The sequence below is a fragment of the Strigops habroptila genome, chromosome 7 (assembly GCF_004027225.2).
Source record: "Strigops habroptila isolate Jane chromosome 7, bStrHab1.2.pri, whole genome shotgun sequence".
Taxonomy (NCBI): domain Eukaryota; kingdom Metazoa; phylum Chordata; class Aves; order Psittaciformes; family Psittacidae; genus Strigops; species Strigops habroptila.
Genome location: NC_044283.2, coordinates 53427020 through 53444293, shown reverse-complemented (window position 1 = coordinate 53444293; position 17274 = coordinate 53427020). Strand labels below are relative to the sequence as shown.

The following is a 17274-nucleotide window of genomic DNA, read 5'->3' as shown; positions in this document are numbered from 1 at the left end:
TGTTTGCCACATGCACTTAAGGTATGTTCATAATGACCAAAGTTCAGATATATTTAAATTAATCCATGGCAGAATTCATAAATGTATCAAACCCATAAATATGCAGTAAAATCTCATTAGGAGCTATTTTCCACTGTGTTAGTGTCAACAGATGATTTTAAATTAGGGTAGAACACTGCCTACTAATCAGAGCATAGAACATTTATTTTCATTGTACAGTACCACGACTGTGTTTGATCTTTTCAAATGAACTTTGTTCAAATTTTAAACTGAATATAAAGATCAATGAAGGTGATGTATATAGACACATGAACTGTCCTTAAAAATTTCTTCTTACAGCAAAGTTCTGAAGAATGGGAAGCTATACACCTCAAATGGCAGTGGCAGAGGCAGCAGTGAAGTATCCATTCACTGACATCCTCACTAGCTCCTGTTACATGGTTAACAGATAATTAAGGGTTTGCTTTCTTTAATTAAACACACTTTCACATGCATTGTTACAGAAGCCATGTGTAATATAATTTTTAAGTCTGTTTAAAAAGATTGGTAAGTTAGAATACAATAAGCAGAACAATGCCCTAAGTATTCTGATGAACTTTTATTAAAAATAATTTTCCTACAGAAGCATGGAATTCTTTAGCAAAGTCAAGCCACCACCTGCTGCACAGCCTTCTTCACTGACACCATAAAGTTGATCTTTTTTGTTCCTCTAACGATCTGTGTTATTAGCTGATAACTGCTCTGCTTATAAACACAAATGCAGTTTTGAAGCAGCCAAGACAGCTTTACTAAAAAGGAAATCACCTTCTCTTCAGTGAGACCAACTGGTTTTTAAACCTTTGCAGATGGATATGATTCCACACACAGTCATTAGATCCAGAAGCTTCTCAGGAAGAGAACCAAAAGTTGCTTAATGACACATTGCAAGTGCGATTTGTGATGCTCTGCATGCAGTTCACTTTTTAAGACTTTCTGTGCTGCTTCCTTTTTCGGATGCAACGGGCCCAATGTCTGGTTCCCAGCTATGCTTGCATCTGCTGGATGTCATTATGCACTGAAGATTTATGTTCAAGTTCAAATCGAATGCAAGTTTCACACTCTTAAGTAGGGATGCCCACAAGCATATTGTTCTTTGGAGAACAACTCTCTGGCTCCATAGATATAACTTGGACAGAGTAGTTCTGTTCTTCTGCAGCCCATGCCCGATCCAAATCCACAAGCCCCATACACTGCTTTCCTAAAACGAGACCAAAGGAGAACATGGACACTAAAAATATAGAAACTATCAGAAACACGCACTTCAATATTCAATGTTAGGAAAACACATCAGTAAGTCATCTAAAAAATAAGTTCCAAATTTACTTTAAAAACTATCTTCATCTGGTTTACTTCAAATAGACAATCATTAAAAGTTCTAAATCACATCTGTGACTTGTAACCCTCATTTAGCATTTCTTGAGAAGAATTATTAACTCTATATATGGAGAAATGTTACAGGCACAATTATTTTTAAGTGTTCTCAAAGCTTACAGAAAAATCCATGCATTAATGTAAAAGCCCAGAAGAAAAAAAACGCCTGGTTTACAGCTTAGCTCTCTGAATTGCCAAACTTCTACTCCCTTTATATCCATAACTGGTTTCCTCCTGCACATTCATCTAAAATCTGAAAATCTCTGGTTATTGAGTATCAATAAAAGACTAAAATACCAAACAGTGATCCAGTGTAATTGAATTGAGACATATGAATGTAACTACTGATAAACAAAAATACTAAATTACTAATAAAAACTAAACTTATCTCAGATTTACCTGCAAAAAAAATGGGAAGGACAAATTCCAGCGCTTTTTCTGCTTAGAAGTTTGTATAATGATACAGCCATGCCAAGCTGATGAGGGCATTTGTCTTTACATATTTACTCCTTATAATTATTATGTTCTGAAATACAGAACTGATTTGTCAGATCATATTTTCATCAGCTTGAAACTCTCTTGCAAGAAAGATTTAGCGCTTCCATGCAATGTTTTATCACTAACAGTCATACAGTCTCAAGTCACAAACAAGGCACAGTCCTGCTTCAGTCTCAAAAGCCTATGATCCTACCTCTTTTGTTCCTGACAGAACTGTACAGTTAAATATATTTGGGGTCCAAGATGCAGGGAGGAGACAGGAGTACTCATTTTGTTTACCATCAGGATACAAATCCGTCATTCCAAACTATGCTCTGGAACTGCCTATCTCTCTTCCCTGAATATACACAGAGCGTGAGTGCCTGTAGCATGACAAGCCCTGACATGCATCTGCAGTGCAGATGTAGAAGTGTAGGTGTAGGTGTAGAAGTTTTGAGTAGGTGGCACAAACATGCTCCTCAGCATCCTTGTACTTCAGAATAGCTGGTGCACACCACACTCTACAGTACTCAGTCCAATCTATTCTGTCTTTCCACAGTGAGCCAATGACCAGAAGTATTTTCTCCTTCTCAGCTGAATTCCTTATTTACGAAAGAAATTCCCTAGTTTGACTTTACCAACATTGACATTTGGACTCTGTTTGGGTTCTGTTGGTGGCTTGGAATTTGAGAGGGGTAGTAATTGGGTAGGAGACAATTTAGAGATACAATAATAAGATTAGGCCTGAAAGAGAACTTTTCAACTGTATGGATTTATATGTTGCTGGGAGAAATCACCCATTTATTAGATCTCTGTAAATTACTTCTTCTGGCACTATTCTTCTATATTTGTGGCTTCACAGAAAATCACCTTCTGCATTTGGTTGAACGAAATAGCATGCACATGTTCCTGCCACTGATGGCAGCATCATTATTAACCAAAATGTACACACTAAGGTGCAGTTGGCATTGCCACGACTGGGGCCTGGTTCCAGGTGCTCCCAGGAAGACTGTGAAGTACACGAAGCAGTTCTGTGATCAGACAGAATAAATCAGGTGGGCTGTAGTGATGTTCACAAAACCATTCAGTATGTTTGCACGCAGGTCCCATTGCTGCATATAGTGGATAAAGCACACATGTCCAGTGAAAATGAGACAGAGAACTTCGTTCATTTAAGAGGGAATTGCCATGTGTAGGAGAACTGGGCTCAACTGCATATTTTTATATTCAGAGATACTACAGAAATTGGTGATAACTCCTTTGACAAATGTGTTGTTTCAGCCATCCCAGACACAGACAGAATGCTGTACTTGAACACTTTAGGTGCTTAAAGGTAATGAAACAAAATGATTTGTCACTTCACCGGAGCTGCATAAATTCAGTGGTAATTGCTAAAATACAGTTTACAATACCACCTTAAAATAGTCAAAAATTTTGCCGTTTGCAATAGAATAGAAAAAGTCTCCACCTGTTCAGGAACATTTCATTAAATGAAATCTACGCAGTTTTGTCAATACCTGATCAAGCATTGCACAAAACAAACAAAAAAAAATCTTCAACTATTTGCAAGTATCCCAACAATATTCCCATAAAACCAGTTTCAAAGCTGAAACAGAACACTGAAATGGGAATGATATTCACTGAAACAGATTCACTTTATACGGAACTTAAAGAAAAAGATCTCATTTCTTTAAAACAGAAAAAGCAATGATGTAGGGAAATGGAGAGGAATAAGATTATAAGATTTCTGATTGGTTTTTGTTCAGGGCAGAGCACATAAAAATTATATTTGTGGGGAAAAAAATTGACGTTTGAGACAGAAAACAGATGAAAGTTACAATCTTTCAAAAACATTTTTGGTCTTTTTCCAATTTTCAGCAGGAGACAACGTGGGGTGCTACGCTGGTAACTGAACACTAACTTTTTTCCAAATACTGTGATGATAGTAAAAGAGCCAACAAATTTGTTATAAAAAGAATCTGTATGCTTATCTATGTCTCAGAATCTGTATTATGTTCTTTTTATGCAGTGAGTATAAGAAAAACTTCACATTCTTCAAATGAAGCTTTTTAAAAACACTATGATTATTTGCTACTACTGCTTTAATATACTTTCTAAGTGTTTCATGTAAGCCAAGAATGCACAGTTATATCCTGAGAGTTCCCAGCCCCTTTTGCCTTTTCTAACCTGGAAGCTGGTTTATAGCTTCCACCAGAACATTAATACCAGACAGGAGCACATTATACCCTTTTGCAAGTCAAAGAATACTAAAATACTCCGCATAAAGAAGCAGGTTTGCTTATTCCAAATACGTCAAGTGTTATGTATTCTGCTGTCCTTCTGACCAAAGGTAAACCAACCTCTGCAATTTAGCCTTATTGTTTCTATTAGATGTTTGGCCTTGTAAGAGAATTATCGCCAGTGATTACAAGCAGGACAAAGGGATCTGTGCTTTTAATGTAAAATACACTGGCAATAGCAGGACTTCAGTGAACTTTACAAACACCTCATTCTTGCCAGAGAATTGTGAGAGAAGGGAAGGGAAGAGGGGAGGGAAAGTGAAGCAATTAAAAATCAGTAAAATGCAAACCCTCCATCTCTTGATCATTCTGAAAGAAGAAAAGTGTTTCTATACCACAGTGTAGAACAGCAAGACGTGAAATGTGAAGAAACTCAGATTTTTCCAGTGTTGTGTGAAGACAGCAACTTCATGTCCTGTTCATAAAAGTACGACTTCTTCCCTTATGTATTATGGTAAAGTCATTACAGAGCTAGTTTACACAACAACTGCAGAAATTCATACCAATTAGTCTGCGTTCAGGTGGAAGCTGAACAGCTGTCTGATCTGCAAATCTGCAGAGGGTCATGTGCTCCTAGAAAAAAGAAAGAAAAAGTAGATAAATTTGTTCCAGTCACACTTCCCTCTTCTAAATAAAGAAAGAAAAATCTAATTAAATGGTTCAAAGTATCAAATCATGCTGAAGACTATTTTTCTAGAAAAACTATCTGTGTACAACTCCCAGGTTTGATACTGCTTTGGTTTGTTAGTATATGTGTAAATCAAGTGTTTGTAGCCACGACCACATGGCTACCAATGAGTATTTGATTCTTGCTAAATTTTCTCCAATTCTCTGCAGCAGTTGAATTAGATGCAATGTATACAAGATAGCATTCTTCAAAGACATTCTGTAGAATAATTTTGCCTTCAATTACTGGTGAGCAACACAGACTTCTTTTAGCATGTGGCAGCATCTCTGCATCAATAACAGCCAAGACAAAATACTTCAATAGGTGATTTGATCTACTGCACATGTCTCCCAAGCAGTGATTTTTAATTCCCAGAAGAATCAATCGCCTTGTGGGTCAAACTTCCTTGGCTCTGCCAAATACATCCATTCAGGATCAACCCAAAAGATCCTGAAGGCAAAACTGATCCTGAAGGCAAAAAATACCTGGCTGTGAACAAGAAATTTTCCTACATCAAAATGAGCACAATTCACTTTCGAACTATCCCTGTTCTACTTAAACTAGAGCCCAAGTTATGACTACATCATTTCCCCCGACACAGTCATTAAGTTGCCACGTTCCCTGTTGGCAGAAAGAAGAAGAAAGCACTCATAAAATAACAAAGATAATAATTAAAACCTGCCCAAACTTTGTTTGTGCATAAACAGTTAACTTGCTTACTAGAACACCCACACCTTCAATTCCTTTCAAGTTTTCGAAGCTGTTTGTGCAGTTATTCAGTTTTACTTTCCAATTCTCCTACAGGGAGAGTGTCTGACAAATACAGTCTCCAAATGTATCATGATAGAAATCTACAGCTATCATAATCTTATTCCTTGCAGATATAAACTAATGAATTACAGTACAATGTTCTCATCAAAAAAGTTTTGGAATTGCCAGACTTCTGGATGTCTTTTTAGATCCCACTAAAATGAAAGATAAGAGAAATGAATCTCAAATGGGAACTGGAGGGAGGTGACACAGACAATGTCTGGCTAACACATGGCAGCTTTGGCTACTAGCCAATAACCTGTAACAATTTATTAATATGAAACATAAAAATGCATACAGCTAGCTGTATAACAAAAGTTATTTATAACTAGGATTATTTGAGGCACCAACCAGCCTAGACCGTTTGTACAGAATCTTACATTATTAAGAGCAGCAATATTTATTAACCTTGTCCTTAGCCTCTGTGCCCTTCTGCAACACAAATTATAAAACGCTGGAACTTCTACAGTGTTGACAAACCCTGTGATTTAAACCTCCATGGACTAACAGATTAAGAAGAAAATTCACTGAGTTTTAATGAGGTTATACACACCATCCTAATCTAGGCATCTCGACTTTGTAATCGTCACCATTTCCCTCTGTCCTGTCTAAAGGTCTGCTTTTAATACGTTTTAATAAAAGTAAATAAACTTGTTTCTGAAGTGAAACCCGAGTTCTTCACGTTTATGTGTTAGAAACATATAAATGTGTTGAAAGAATGTTAATCAAGGGAAAAAATAATGGCAGGTCCAAATTCACTGTGCCACTTTTATAATCTCCATCTATGAACACTTATTTCCATGTGTAAACTGTACACAAACCAGACTGTCATGAAGACAAGATTAGTCTACCACCAGATAACTGAACTTCCCTATATAAGATGGCTGGAAATTTTCTGTATTTTTAAAATGCTCTCTTACTTGAGGATTAAAAAGGATAATCTGCTACATAGAGCGTCTTTGCTACGGCTCACTGTCCCAAAAATCACTTGGGTATCAGAAATAATGTGTGTCTCATGTTTCTGTTACAAATTACTATTCTGAATCTCCAAATTTCATTTCTGTATCGCAAACACCAAGACCCTTGTTTAGGATTTGACATGTAAACTTACTGAAGTTACTATATAGCCTCACTAATCTCAAATGTCAACATTTTCTTTCCATGCCACATTAAGTGCACCTAATCTTAAAATTTCTGGTTGCTCATCATTAACTAGTTTAAATACACTAGACAAAGCTTAATAGATCAGTACCAGTGGTCTGTTGTTCACCTCTCTGCTCTTGTCCACCTCTCTGCTCTTGTCCTTTTTCACTCCCCTGTTACCCATTATCTTCACTCTGTCAGATCTGCATGCCTCCTTGATTCCTCCTCCCATTTTTCTCTCCGACTATCTCCACACAGACCCTGGCTCCCCAGGGTCAAAACACATTTGAATATTTTTGAAACAATTTTAAGTAACATTTTTAAAACAATACTGTAATAAAATTCTTGCTGATAAGTATAAGCTCTTCCTACTCACTATGTCCAATCTTCCAGACATAAATTAGATGGAGAAATATAACATTTATCAGAAAACTGTATAAACCCAGTAATTTTACCTAAAAAATTATCAGACATTTCCACAGTATAAACAGTTGTATTTAAGACCTGAATAAATTAGTATCCTGTAATTAACTGACACATGTTGAAGTATCTTAGGAATGGCTCACATATACATCATGATTGTGGGGAACCTACTTAATTTTATTGAAGAAAAAAGTGTTAAAAAAATGGATGGTGGAGAGAATGCAACACAATGACATCTGCACTACTAATGAACATTTCACCTAACACATGCTCCTCCTTGCAATTACAATATAACCACTTTTATTTGATAAGAGATCCAGTGAAATTCAGAAACTGCACATAACTCTCTCCCCACCACCACCTTATACATACCTTATAGGACAAAATTTCTTTGAACTGATGACTGAAAAAAAAAAATAGACCAATTTAATTAACATCTAAAAAAGCAGAGGTGGAAAACAGAAGCAATCATTACATACTTCAACACATTTTAAACAAAACAGAAATATCTGTATCCTACAGAAACACATTAAAAAAAACCCCCAGAAACCATTACTGTTCCAGTTCACTAGAAAAGGAAAAGCATATTTGGCACTGTCTTTTCTTTTTTCTTCTCTCCCGTTATATTATTCATAAAAAAAAAATCTCTCTTTAAATCATTATAAATGCTAATACAGATTTACTAGCGTTTCCACATTGTCACATAAATACTTTACATTAATGTACACAACCTCTAGACATGCATATATTTTGTTCGTATCACAAAAGGTGCCTCTACAAGAGAACTGAGTAGAACACAGGCAATATGGGGACATGGGCAGGCTATCAGGTGTTATGAGTATATCAAATAAAGAAAGAAGAAAAAACAAACCCTAAAATCTAGCTCAAGTGAAGGTTGATAGTTTTCTACACAGGCTTACAATATTAGATTTCAAATTTAGGAAACAAACGCAGAATTCACATTCTCACAGCATCTACAGCAACAAAAATTTTCTAACATAGCGAGCATTTCCAGTCTTCATGATCTAAAAACATAACTGGTGAAAAGCTGAACAGTATCAAGGTTAAAATTTTATTGCATCTTCTTTAACAATACTTACTTGTTTTACTGTGTCGAAAGAGAAAACAAAAAGGGGCACACATAAAGAGATGGAAGAATCAAACTAAGAAAACACTGTTAAATGCAAAGTTTATCAAACTGATAAATTACAATATTTACTCTCTGTGCACTACTGTGACAGCACACTTACATAAAATATGTAAAATATTTACCATGCATGCATAAGTTTGTTTGTTTTTTTTTCACATTTGTTGATCCCTTTTAAGATAGTATGTCTCGGTTTCTTGTTCTGGGGAAACCACAAACCTCTTCCCCCCTCTAGCTCCACCTCAGAAAGCTGCTAGTGTCTGATCTTCTGCCACTTTATGCTTACCTTTTAATTTTTCTTTATATCAAAGGCATTAAAATTCTCAAGCCTAAGATACATAAGTATCTTCAACATGGCAGATTTCAAGATGACAACATGTCCATCGAAAAAGCATTAAAACTATGAACTGAAATACAGAAGAGCTTGCCTACTTGGAAATAAATCAGTAGAGTTTCACAAGCAGTAAACTGTGGTATAAAGCAGATCCATTTCTTTAAGCTGATTGCTAACATCTTTCTCCAACAGTAAAATGCCAATTCCCCTTCTTACAGTAATTTTCATGAGTTTTATATTAACTTTGTTATTTCAAGGTAAAAGGTCTGCATATTACATAGATTTCCACATACTGCATTTACAATGTTGATAGTAAAAAGTCTTATGAACGATGAATAGATCCAGAAAAAATAACCCAGGAACTACCAATCTGTCTCCCTTTCAGGATGGGTTTGCAAAGAGAAACAGGAGGAGACAGCTGCATTATCACTTATCATTACCTAGATACTTGAAATGATCTTCAGTTCTATACTCTTTTAATATTTTCTTCCTTCGTTTAACTTGATATTTTAAAGTTTATCTTGTTAGCTTTAATTTACCTTCGTGGGTATTGAAACTTCACTGTGTTTTGAATGAAGCCATAACAACAAGGGGAGATGACAAAGGCTGCCTGTGCCTTGATGCAGTGCTCGATCACCATGTCAGTTGCCACACCACATGCATGCAGAGCCACCTACAGTGTTAAAAACAAAAAATGAAGAAACGAGCAAATTCCTTATAGTGATATTCTAAATACAATCCTCCTGCAGTAGTTCTTTTTGTTGATTGAGTTACTTAAATATATATGATGCAGTTTTTGCAATGAAGGCTGTTATGACAAAGGACCGATCCTCAATTCCTCAGTTTTTCATTTCTCTCCTTCATATCTATGCTGAGGTATATTTATGGCCTATTCCATTAACAAGGGAACCATCAACACTGAACAAGGGTCACTCACTGCAAGCACTCAAAAGGTAGGTGTAATGCATTATGATATCAAATAAATAAAAAAAAAAGCTCCAGAAAACTATTGAAAGAAAAACTACTGTCGTGATGAGTCGAAAGTTTTTGTTAAGCAAAAACTACTAAGAAATACAAAGAACTCTCTCAAAACTGGATTTCTACTTAGCAGCAAGAGAGTAACAGATACATTTGAAGGTCACATTTAAAGGACAACATTTATGTATAAATTTTGATCATCTGAATGTAAAAACTTTAGAAACTAAACATCGGGCAGGATGAAGCATCAAATACAACTCATCCTCCCTTTCTTTTCCTTTCTTATACTTTATTTCTTTTTCTTAGTGATGGGCTCTCAAACTAAAACTATCACAACAACTACCTGTAAACACTGACACATGTTTGGGCAACACAAAGATTGCATCCAAATTCTTCTTGCCCTCCAACAGAAAGGCAAGTTCTCGCTGTAATCAGTGTGTTGCAAGGAAAGGCAAGCAGCAGTCTCCTGTCAATATCTGTGATACCAAACGGACCAGGTGAAATGGAGGCATTATTTTCTCTGCCTTCTTCAATGTACTCAGTAGCTCAAAGAGCAGGCCTGATGCATCCACATTGCTCTCTGTTTTCATTAAACTAGGGACTTAATGCAGTGGTGCGGATTTGGACATCTGCATTGTTTTCTTTGTTCACTGTAAATTTAGAAAAAAGGTTTAAAGCTGCAAAGCTCAGATTTCAGGATTCAAAGTTGTTTTTCCAGGTACAGCAATTGCAAGATAAAAACTTTGCTCTAAGATATAGATCGAAACAAAGACTTTTTTGTTTGCAGACTGCTTGATGTAAACTCAGCTGAGCAGACCATTAATCATCAACCAAACTGTAACTGCATACAGATGGTAACAAATATTCTTGTCTCAAGCAGAACATTAAAACATTAGTAAGAAAATAATTTCACAACAAAAGTTTTCTGTTCATATGAATTTAACAACAAAAACAAAACTCGTTTAATGTCAGAAATAGATTCTTAATATCACAGCTATTAGATTATCACAGAATGTAATTACAGTACTTGGTCATCTATCCAAGCAGAAAACAAAGACCTCTGCTTTGCTTTACTTGCACATTTGGAAAAGAGACCTTAAAACAGCAGCAGATAAAACCAGTAGCTTTGCTGAGCCCCTATGAACTTTTACACCAACTGACTACTTCTTTGGGTTTCTTGGAATCAATTTAGACAGGTGAAAAAATCACAAATAAAATCTAAGACAAAGCTTTCTCAGGATATCCTATAAATTGAACTCTTTATCTGAAACAAAATGAAGTGAGGCCTAATGCAGATAATGCATTTGGTTCACAAATCTATACATCTGTAGACACATGGAAACAAAGTGGACTCTGAAGACAGCAACAGAGCTAATGGCTAATGCAGTGTGAGACCATTGCCCTGTCTTACACTTCTGGAGCTACAACTCCCCAGACCAGCCCAGTGCACACAGAAAAGTGAAGGCAAAAGAATGTTTCATGAAACCGAAGGTTCACTTTAGTGATCTTAAAAAGGAAAGAACTCAACATGTTCAAAAAAATATATCCTCCCCCCCCCCCCCACCTTAAACTTTTCAACTTGTTCTCACAAATTAGCTGAGATCCTGTGAGTACTATGGAAGTATTAAAACCAAGTAAGATGTCACAGACTCCTCTGGGTGTCAGCATGTAAATGAGCACAGCATGCAAATATTTGGCAGCCTTTGCTTTTAGGCTGAAATCCTTTATTGTGGTTGATGGCTGTACTACAACATATAATAGTGCAAGGTACCAGTTCGTTTGGCAGTCCAAGAGGTTGTTTCAGAACCTTGATCTTCACTACCCTAACAATTCATAAGGGCAGAAATGTTATGTGGAGCAAAAAGGAAGTGGTCGACACCTTTTTTTAAAACCTACTTTTGAACTCCTGGCAGATAACAAACAAGAAAACAGCCAAGTAATGCAGAGTTGATGTCAAAGTAACAGGATACAAACATTACATCTTTCTTCACTCATATAATGTGGAAGCAATATTAATTTGCAACAGATAAAAAATATACAACTAACTTAATACACATTAATATAACAAGGGTACTTCTCCTAGTGTCAAAAAACCCTGTCTGTTAAGGACATACAGAATTTTCTTCTCTCAGATATTTTAGTTGTTTCAAGAACAATTCATCAGACACTGAAGTTTTGAAGTGGAAAAATTATAATAACTTACCCCAATATTAAAAGTCCCATTAAAATAGTCCAAATTTGCTTGAATAAACCAAATATTGTTTAAACCTAATTCATCACTTCTGTCTTTAGCACGGATCAGAGACAACTCCTTATTTTCTATGAGCACCACCTAGATTAAATACACAGGAGAAAGTAAGGCAAAATAACCCTGAGAAATCAAAGTACATCACCAATAAGCACAAAACTTTGCAGTTTAGTTGAGAAAACCTCAACACTACTTGTGGCAGAGCTCGAGATCTCCAAAATGATCAGCAGGAAACCCAACAACAATGGAAGGCATTTAATACTTGTCAATATCAATCAGCTTGCAAATATTTTATATTTTCCTATAACTTTCGTTTTCTTAGGAAAGCACAGCACACATTTGGGATTACGCTAAAAATTTACATGTTTCAAACCTAAGTCCTCTGCTGAGACAACTACATCTTCATATTTATTCTCCCTACATGCACATCTTTTTAAGATGATTACCAGAGACCAAAAGCTCACACCCTCTCTATTTTTTACTCAGAATTTACCTGACACGATGGCATCATGTGAGCAAGAACAATTCCAACATGGCCCTGTGAAAAGAAAACAAAAACCAAAATCTGAGTCACTTTTCAGTGTCCCCTGTTGTTGACTCATATATGATAAACATCCCCTAACCAGTGACAGAACCTTTGAAAGCAGCTAAAATTTCAGCATGCATCCTTTTGCTTTGCAGCAGCAACCAGCTGGAACTGCAAAGATGAAAGCTGAAAGAAATTACATCATGTAAACAAAAATATACATTACCCCTCCACTGCAAAAATCCACAATCACATCTCCAGGCTTAGCAAGCTTCGTCACTGCTGACGCCAAATTATTCAATTGCTGCTGCTTCCTTAGAGCCCGGTCTTTGGACATCTTTCCTGGGGATGACAAAGAAAATGCCTAGGTAGTGATCAGCAGTTCTCAACATTGATAATTTTAAATGGTAATTGCTATGGGTAATAGCAAAGCATTGCAACTGAAATTTATGGTTGAGACTAAAAACTGTCTGGAACACTTAGGCATCCAAATCCACTTTAAGATAAATTCACAAGTATTTGGTATATCTTTCTCTATGCCTTTAGTGTATTTAAGGATTTACTTTCCAGTTGTTGCTGTTAATGTATCCTTATGAACAGACTCATTTAAACTTTATATAAAGCAATCAAATCAGTTAAGCTCTAGCCTGATTATATTCCAAACCTGTAAATCATGCCCAGAAACAGAGCTCAAACACATTCACAGTAAGGGTGCCAGAATACATTCCCATTTACTGTATCTATACACTACCCTTCAGCATCTTGGTTTTAAAAGTTCTACTCTTTCTCCTGTCAATTTTCACTTTTCATAATAGCAGTTTTGTTTATTTTAATTACTGTGTGTGTAAGAAGGTACTACTCCCACATAGCAAAGTTTGGCTTTTCATCACATCTGTAACACAACCACAAATGGAAAAACTACTGATTTCTTCCAAATGTGCTTCAGATACAACAATCTGTTTAGTCAGCACTCACATATTTGTAATGATGCATTTTGTCTCAGTGGGGCTAACAGAATGCTGACAGATCTATTTAATACTCCTTTTGTTTGTTCAGAAAGCAGAGTTTGAAATAGATATTGACAGTAAAAATATTCATGAGCTCATCTTTACAATCAGAAAAAAAGGTACTGAAACAACTCTCATGAATGAGTTTTCATGAAGGAGGTTTACGTGGATGAAATAATCCTAATATTCTCTAAAATATGAACATATTTCCTACTTGGAGCACCACATTATAGTTGAGTATGGGCACTCTCCAGTTTTGTATTAAATTCATTAACTTTGTCTATTAAAAATACATTTTTCCCAGTACTGAGGATTAGTTTAGAATAAAACCCACAAATCAATGAAGTTTCCTAGTTACTACAAAAGCAGTTCAATTCTCATCATCATAAATTACGTTTATTATACAGTTTATTGTTTAAATCCCTATCCTGAAAATACATTCTTCTGTATTGTATTTTACTGTAAATAACATTTCACTTTACACATAATCCATCAAATTCAACAAACTCATCAGACAACATTATCACTACATTGCTCTGGGTAGAAGAAGGAAAAAAAAAATCACTTTTCAAGGTATTACATTCTATACTGGAAAAGAGAGAATATACTCAGGGAAAAGAGGAAAAACTGACAACAGAAGACAGAGGAAGTAGGGCAGAGTTCATTCAGCACAGTTACTGCACAGACAGTAATTAAAAAAGAGTAACGACATGAAAAAAATATTCCTAGGTGACTGCACTGCATAATGACATATTAAAACGTGTACTACTGCTTAATGGAAATTAAGAGATTGAACACAAGTTCCACGCTTCTTATCAACTTTGTAAGTATAAATAGTACATTTTATAAAAATAAAATCACTGCTCCATTTCAAACATTTTTTACACTTTGTGAAAGCTACCATAAAGACAAGTCTCAGAAAATTATGCTTTCTAATGACAAAAATGTATATAAGGACTGTGGATATGAATCCTTCACCACATGATATAAAATGTTAAACACATTTTAAGGAATCATCTCTTTCACACGAGTAGATCCTTGGAAAAACCTTTTATGAAAGACTATGCTGTAAAACCTCATTCTTTGCGTGCCAAATATCTATTTTAAGTGGTGCACAGCTCGCCTCTAATTTTCATGCTTCCATTTGATCATGTCCAAATGTTCTCAACACCTATAGTTCTAATTGTAGCCAATGCAAGATGTAACATTTCAGCATGTACGAAATCAAGTGCTATCACAGTGCTTGAGCTAGAAACTCAGCTTGTGGGGTCAAATCTCTAATTTGTTAGGTAAACAGGTATTGTGATATTAATAACTAGAAAATCCTGTACTAAAAACCACACAAGTATGTTCTTTGTGTACATAACTCAGTACTGGATAAAATTTCAGGTTCAGCTAAAACCAGAGCAAGGTTTCTGAAAGCATGATAAAAGCATAAACAGAGTTTTTCTGTTAACAGATTCAGTATGAATTTGCCCTTTTAATCTCAAGTCAGTCAAAGCACACAGAATCCCTTAGTTAGAAATACTGTGAAGCTGAAAGGTCAGCTCTGTTGTCCAAAATGGACTTTTGGCCTTCATTAATTGTCTTTGGTGAAAACAAGTAATAGAAGTACTTCAAGCTCATTCACAGTACAAAGTTGCAAGGCTTCCCAAGCTCAAGTAACAGCCACAATTAATTTAATGGGATTTGTTGTAAAAGCTTTTTTCCCCTGGTAGCTTTTGTATTGCTCTCTTCTATCCACTTTCAACTTCCATTTTCCTAATTATGAAAGGTACCAGGTAGGCAATTTTGTTTCCAATTCCTGCCTCTCAACAAGAATTAACAGAATGTTCTGAGCCATTCTCCTGCACAAGAGTGAAGGACAGACCACACCTGTCATGCCACAAACAGCACAAAAATCCATGCATGCAAATGGTCTTACTTCCTTACCCACTTCTCTGTTCTTATTCTCCAAATCTAAGGTTTTCCTGTGACATCTGGGATTTATTAATACAAAGTACAACTCCTGAAAAATGCCATCAAATTTTCATACTGTGCAAGGTTATCAAAGAGATCCTATAATCATTAAAAATCAAAACGTAGAATGATAACAGGCTCTATCAGCAACAACAGACCCACTCCTTAGTGCTCAGTCCACCTCCCGAGTATTAAATTCATAAAAAATACTTTAAAAAAATATATTAGCCTATAGCCTTTAAAAACTCTCTGAAAACTAACTCTTCATGGTCATCAACAAACAAGGTCTCATCCTCCCCTACTGTGCAGATAATAAGTAGCATACATTCCCTTGAAAAACTGAAAAAACTAAGCTGGAATCAATACATCTTTTGTCTGCTCTATCTCTGTATTTTGAGCTTGGTGGCTAGAATTACAGAAACACTGCGAGCCATGATGCAGCCTGTAGAGAGTGTTAGTTAGCAAGGCTAACTAGTCCTTCATTACAGCAACAGACAATAAATTAAACTAAAACTTCTGCAATTAAAAATCATTTTGCATTTCTAAGCCCTGTGATGATGAGTAATGCTAACTGTGGTTTTCAAGGACAATAAAAGACAAAGTAGCTTGAAATTTAGCCCTACAAGGTAAAACCTTGATGAACATGGCCTTTTCCTACAAAACTCTGAAAGGCCCACGTAAAATGGTTTGCTCCCTTCATAAAAACCCAACTGACAAATTGCTATACAGTCCCAGAAAGATTCATTTTCATTTTCAATTAACGGCCACAGCAAAAATATTTTGTCTTCACAAATCCAACATTTCTGACGATTACTGTTAATTCAGCCCTTGTCAAGCAGAGCTTTAAAGTCTCTGTGGCACTTCAAGGTCTTCATTTTGGCACAAAGAAACATAACTTTTCAGAAGGTAAAAAGCCCTTTATTTTTATATTACTTTTTGTCAGTGTTCAAGCTCATACAATCCTTTAGTCCTCAAATAATACACCCATATTTCTCAAGTTAAACTTGAAAAGTCATTAAAGTTTCCTTAAATAAGCAAACACCAAATATCACCTCTAAGACTTTAACCCTATTGAACTCTGAAGACATAACAAAGTACAGCCAAATGCACCACTACCAAAACATACATATAACACATAATACATACCTTCTCCTGTTCCATGTAGCAGAATTGCTATTCTACTTTTTAGCATGAGTATCTTTCTGTTAGGTTTTCCATAAGCTTCAACTGACTAATTCAAATGATAAAGTGAGTCTACTTTTCACGAAAATTCAGGTAGAGTATATTTATTGCTATATTGATTAAAGAGACTTAGTACTGCAAAAAGACTCAGTAACTATGAAGTAATAGTGACAGTTATACTAAATTGAACAAGTTTTTCTGAAACCCATGTTTGGCTGTTTGGGGTTTTTTTTTTTGGTAGTTCCTTATGATAATTCAGCATACTCTAATTATTAGGTGCACTGAGGGTCAAAATTCTACTATAGTAGATTTTGACTCGTATCGGTTGTCTAAACAAAGGAAATTTTGCCCTTTGAGTTGCATTAGAATATTGAAGATTTCTCCTCAGACCTGCCAGGTGCAACACAGGAGATGCCTAAAACCTGCACCTTTCTGGAGGAGCACGTAAAGGTTAGGCAAGACACTGTACAGTGTTGCGATGACTGTGCTAAAGGAATTGAATTGATATCTATCTCCTATCTCCTTCACCTTGATGATGTTATCTCCTGCTACACTGTTTTTGATACCTGTTGGTGGGTAGAGGGGTTGTTTCCTGCTTTGTTTTGGGAGTGGTTGTTGTGGGGTTATGTTATGGGTGAGGTTTTATGTACAGTACTTGTCAGA

The 17274-nt window shown here is 35.8% G+C and overlaps 1 protein-coding gene across 4 annotated transcripts in view; it reads right to left on the bottom strand.

Annotated features, from left to right (window-relative positions):
• Positions 1 to 579: 579 nt before the first annotated feature.
• The window catches only part of GSTCD (glutathione S-transferase C-terminal domain containing), a 58041-nt gene continuing 41346 nt past the window's right edge, over positions 580 to 17274 (bottom strand). For all 4 annotated transcript variants that reach the window (XM_030492397.1, XM_030492395.1, XM_030492396.1 and 1 more), the window contains exons 6-12: positions 12690 to 12805; positions 12431 to 12475; positions 11893 to 12021; positions 9251 to 9384; positions 7603 to 7633; positions 4691 to 4760; positions 580 to 1237 (exon numbers count right to left, since the gene is read on the bottom strand). In XM_030492397.1, the coding sequence (XP_030348257.1) occupies positions 1101 to 1237; positions 4691 to 4760; positions 7603 to 7633; positions 9251 to 9384; positions 11893 to 12021; positions 12431 to 12475; positions 12690 to 12805 (662 nt within the window). In that variant the 3' untranslated portion in view covers positions 580 to 1100. The remainder of the gene's footprint in view (positions 1238 to 4690; positions 4761 to 7602; positions 7634 to 9250; positions 9385 to 11892; positions 12022 to 12430; positions 12476 to 12689; positions 12806 to 17274) is intronic.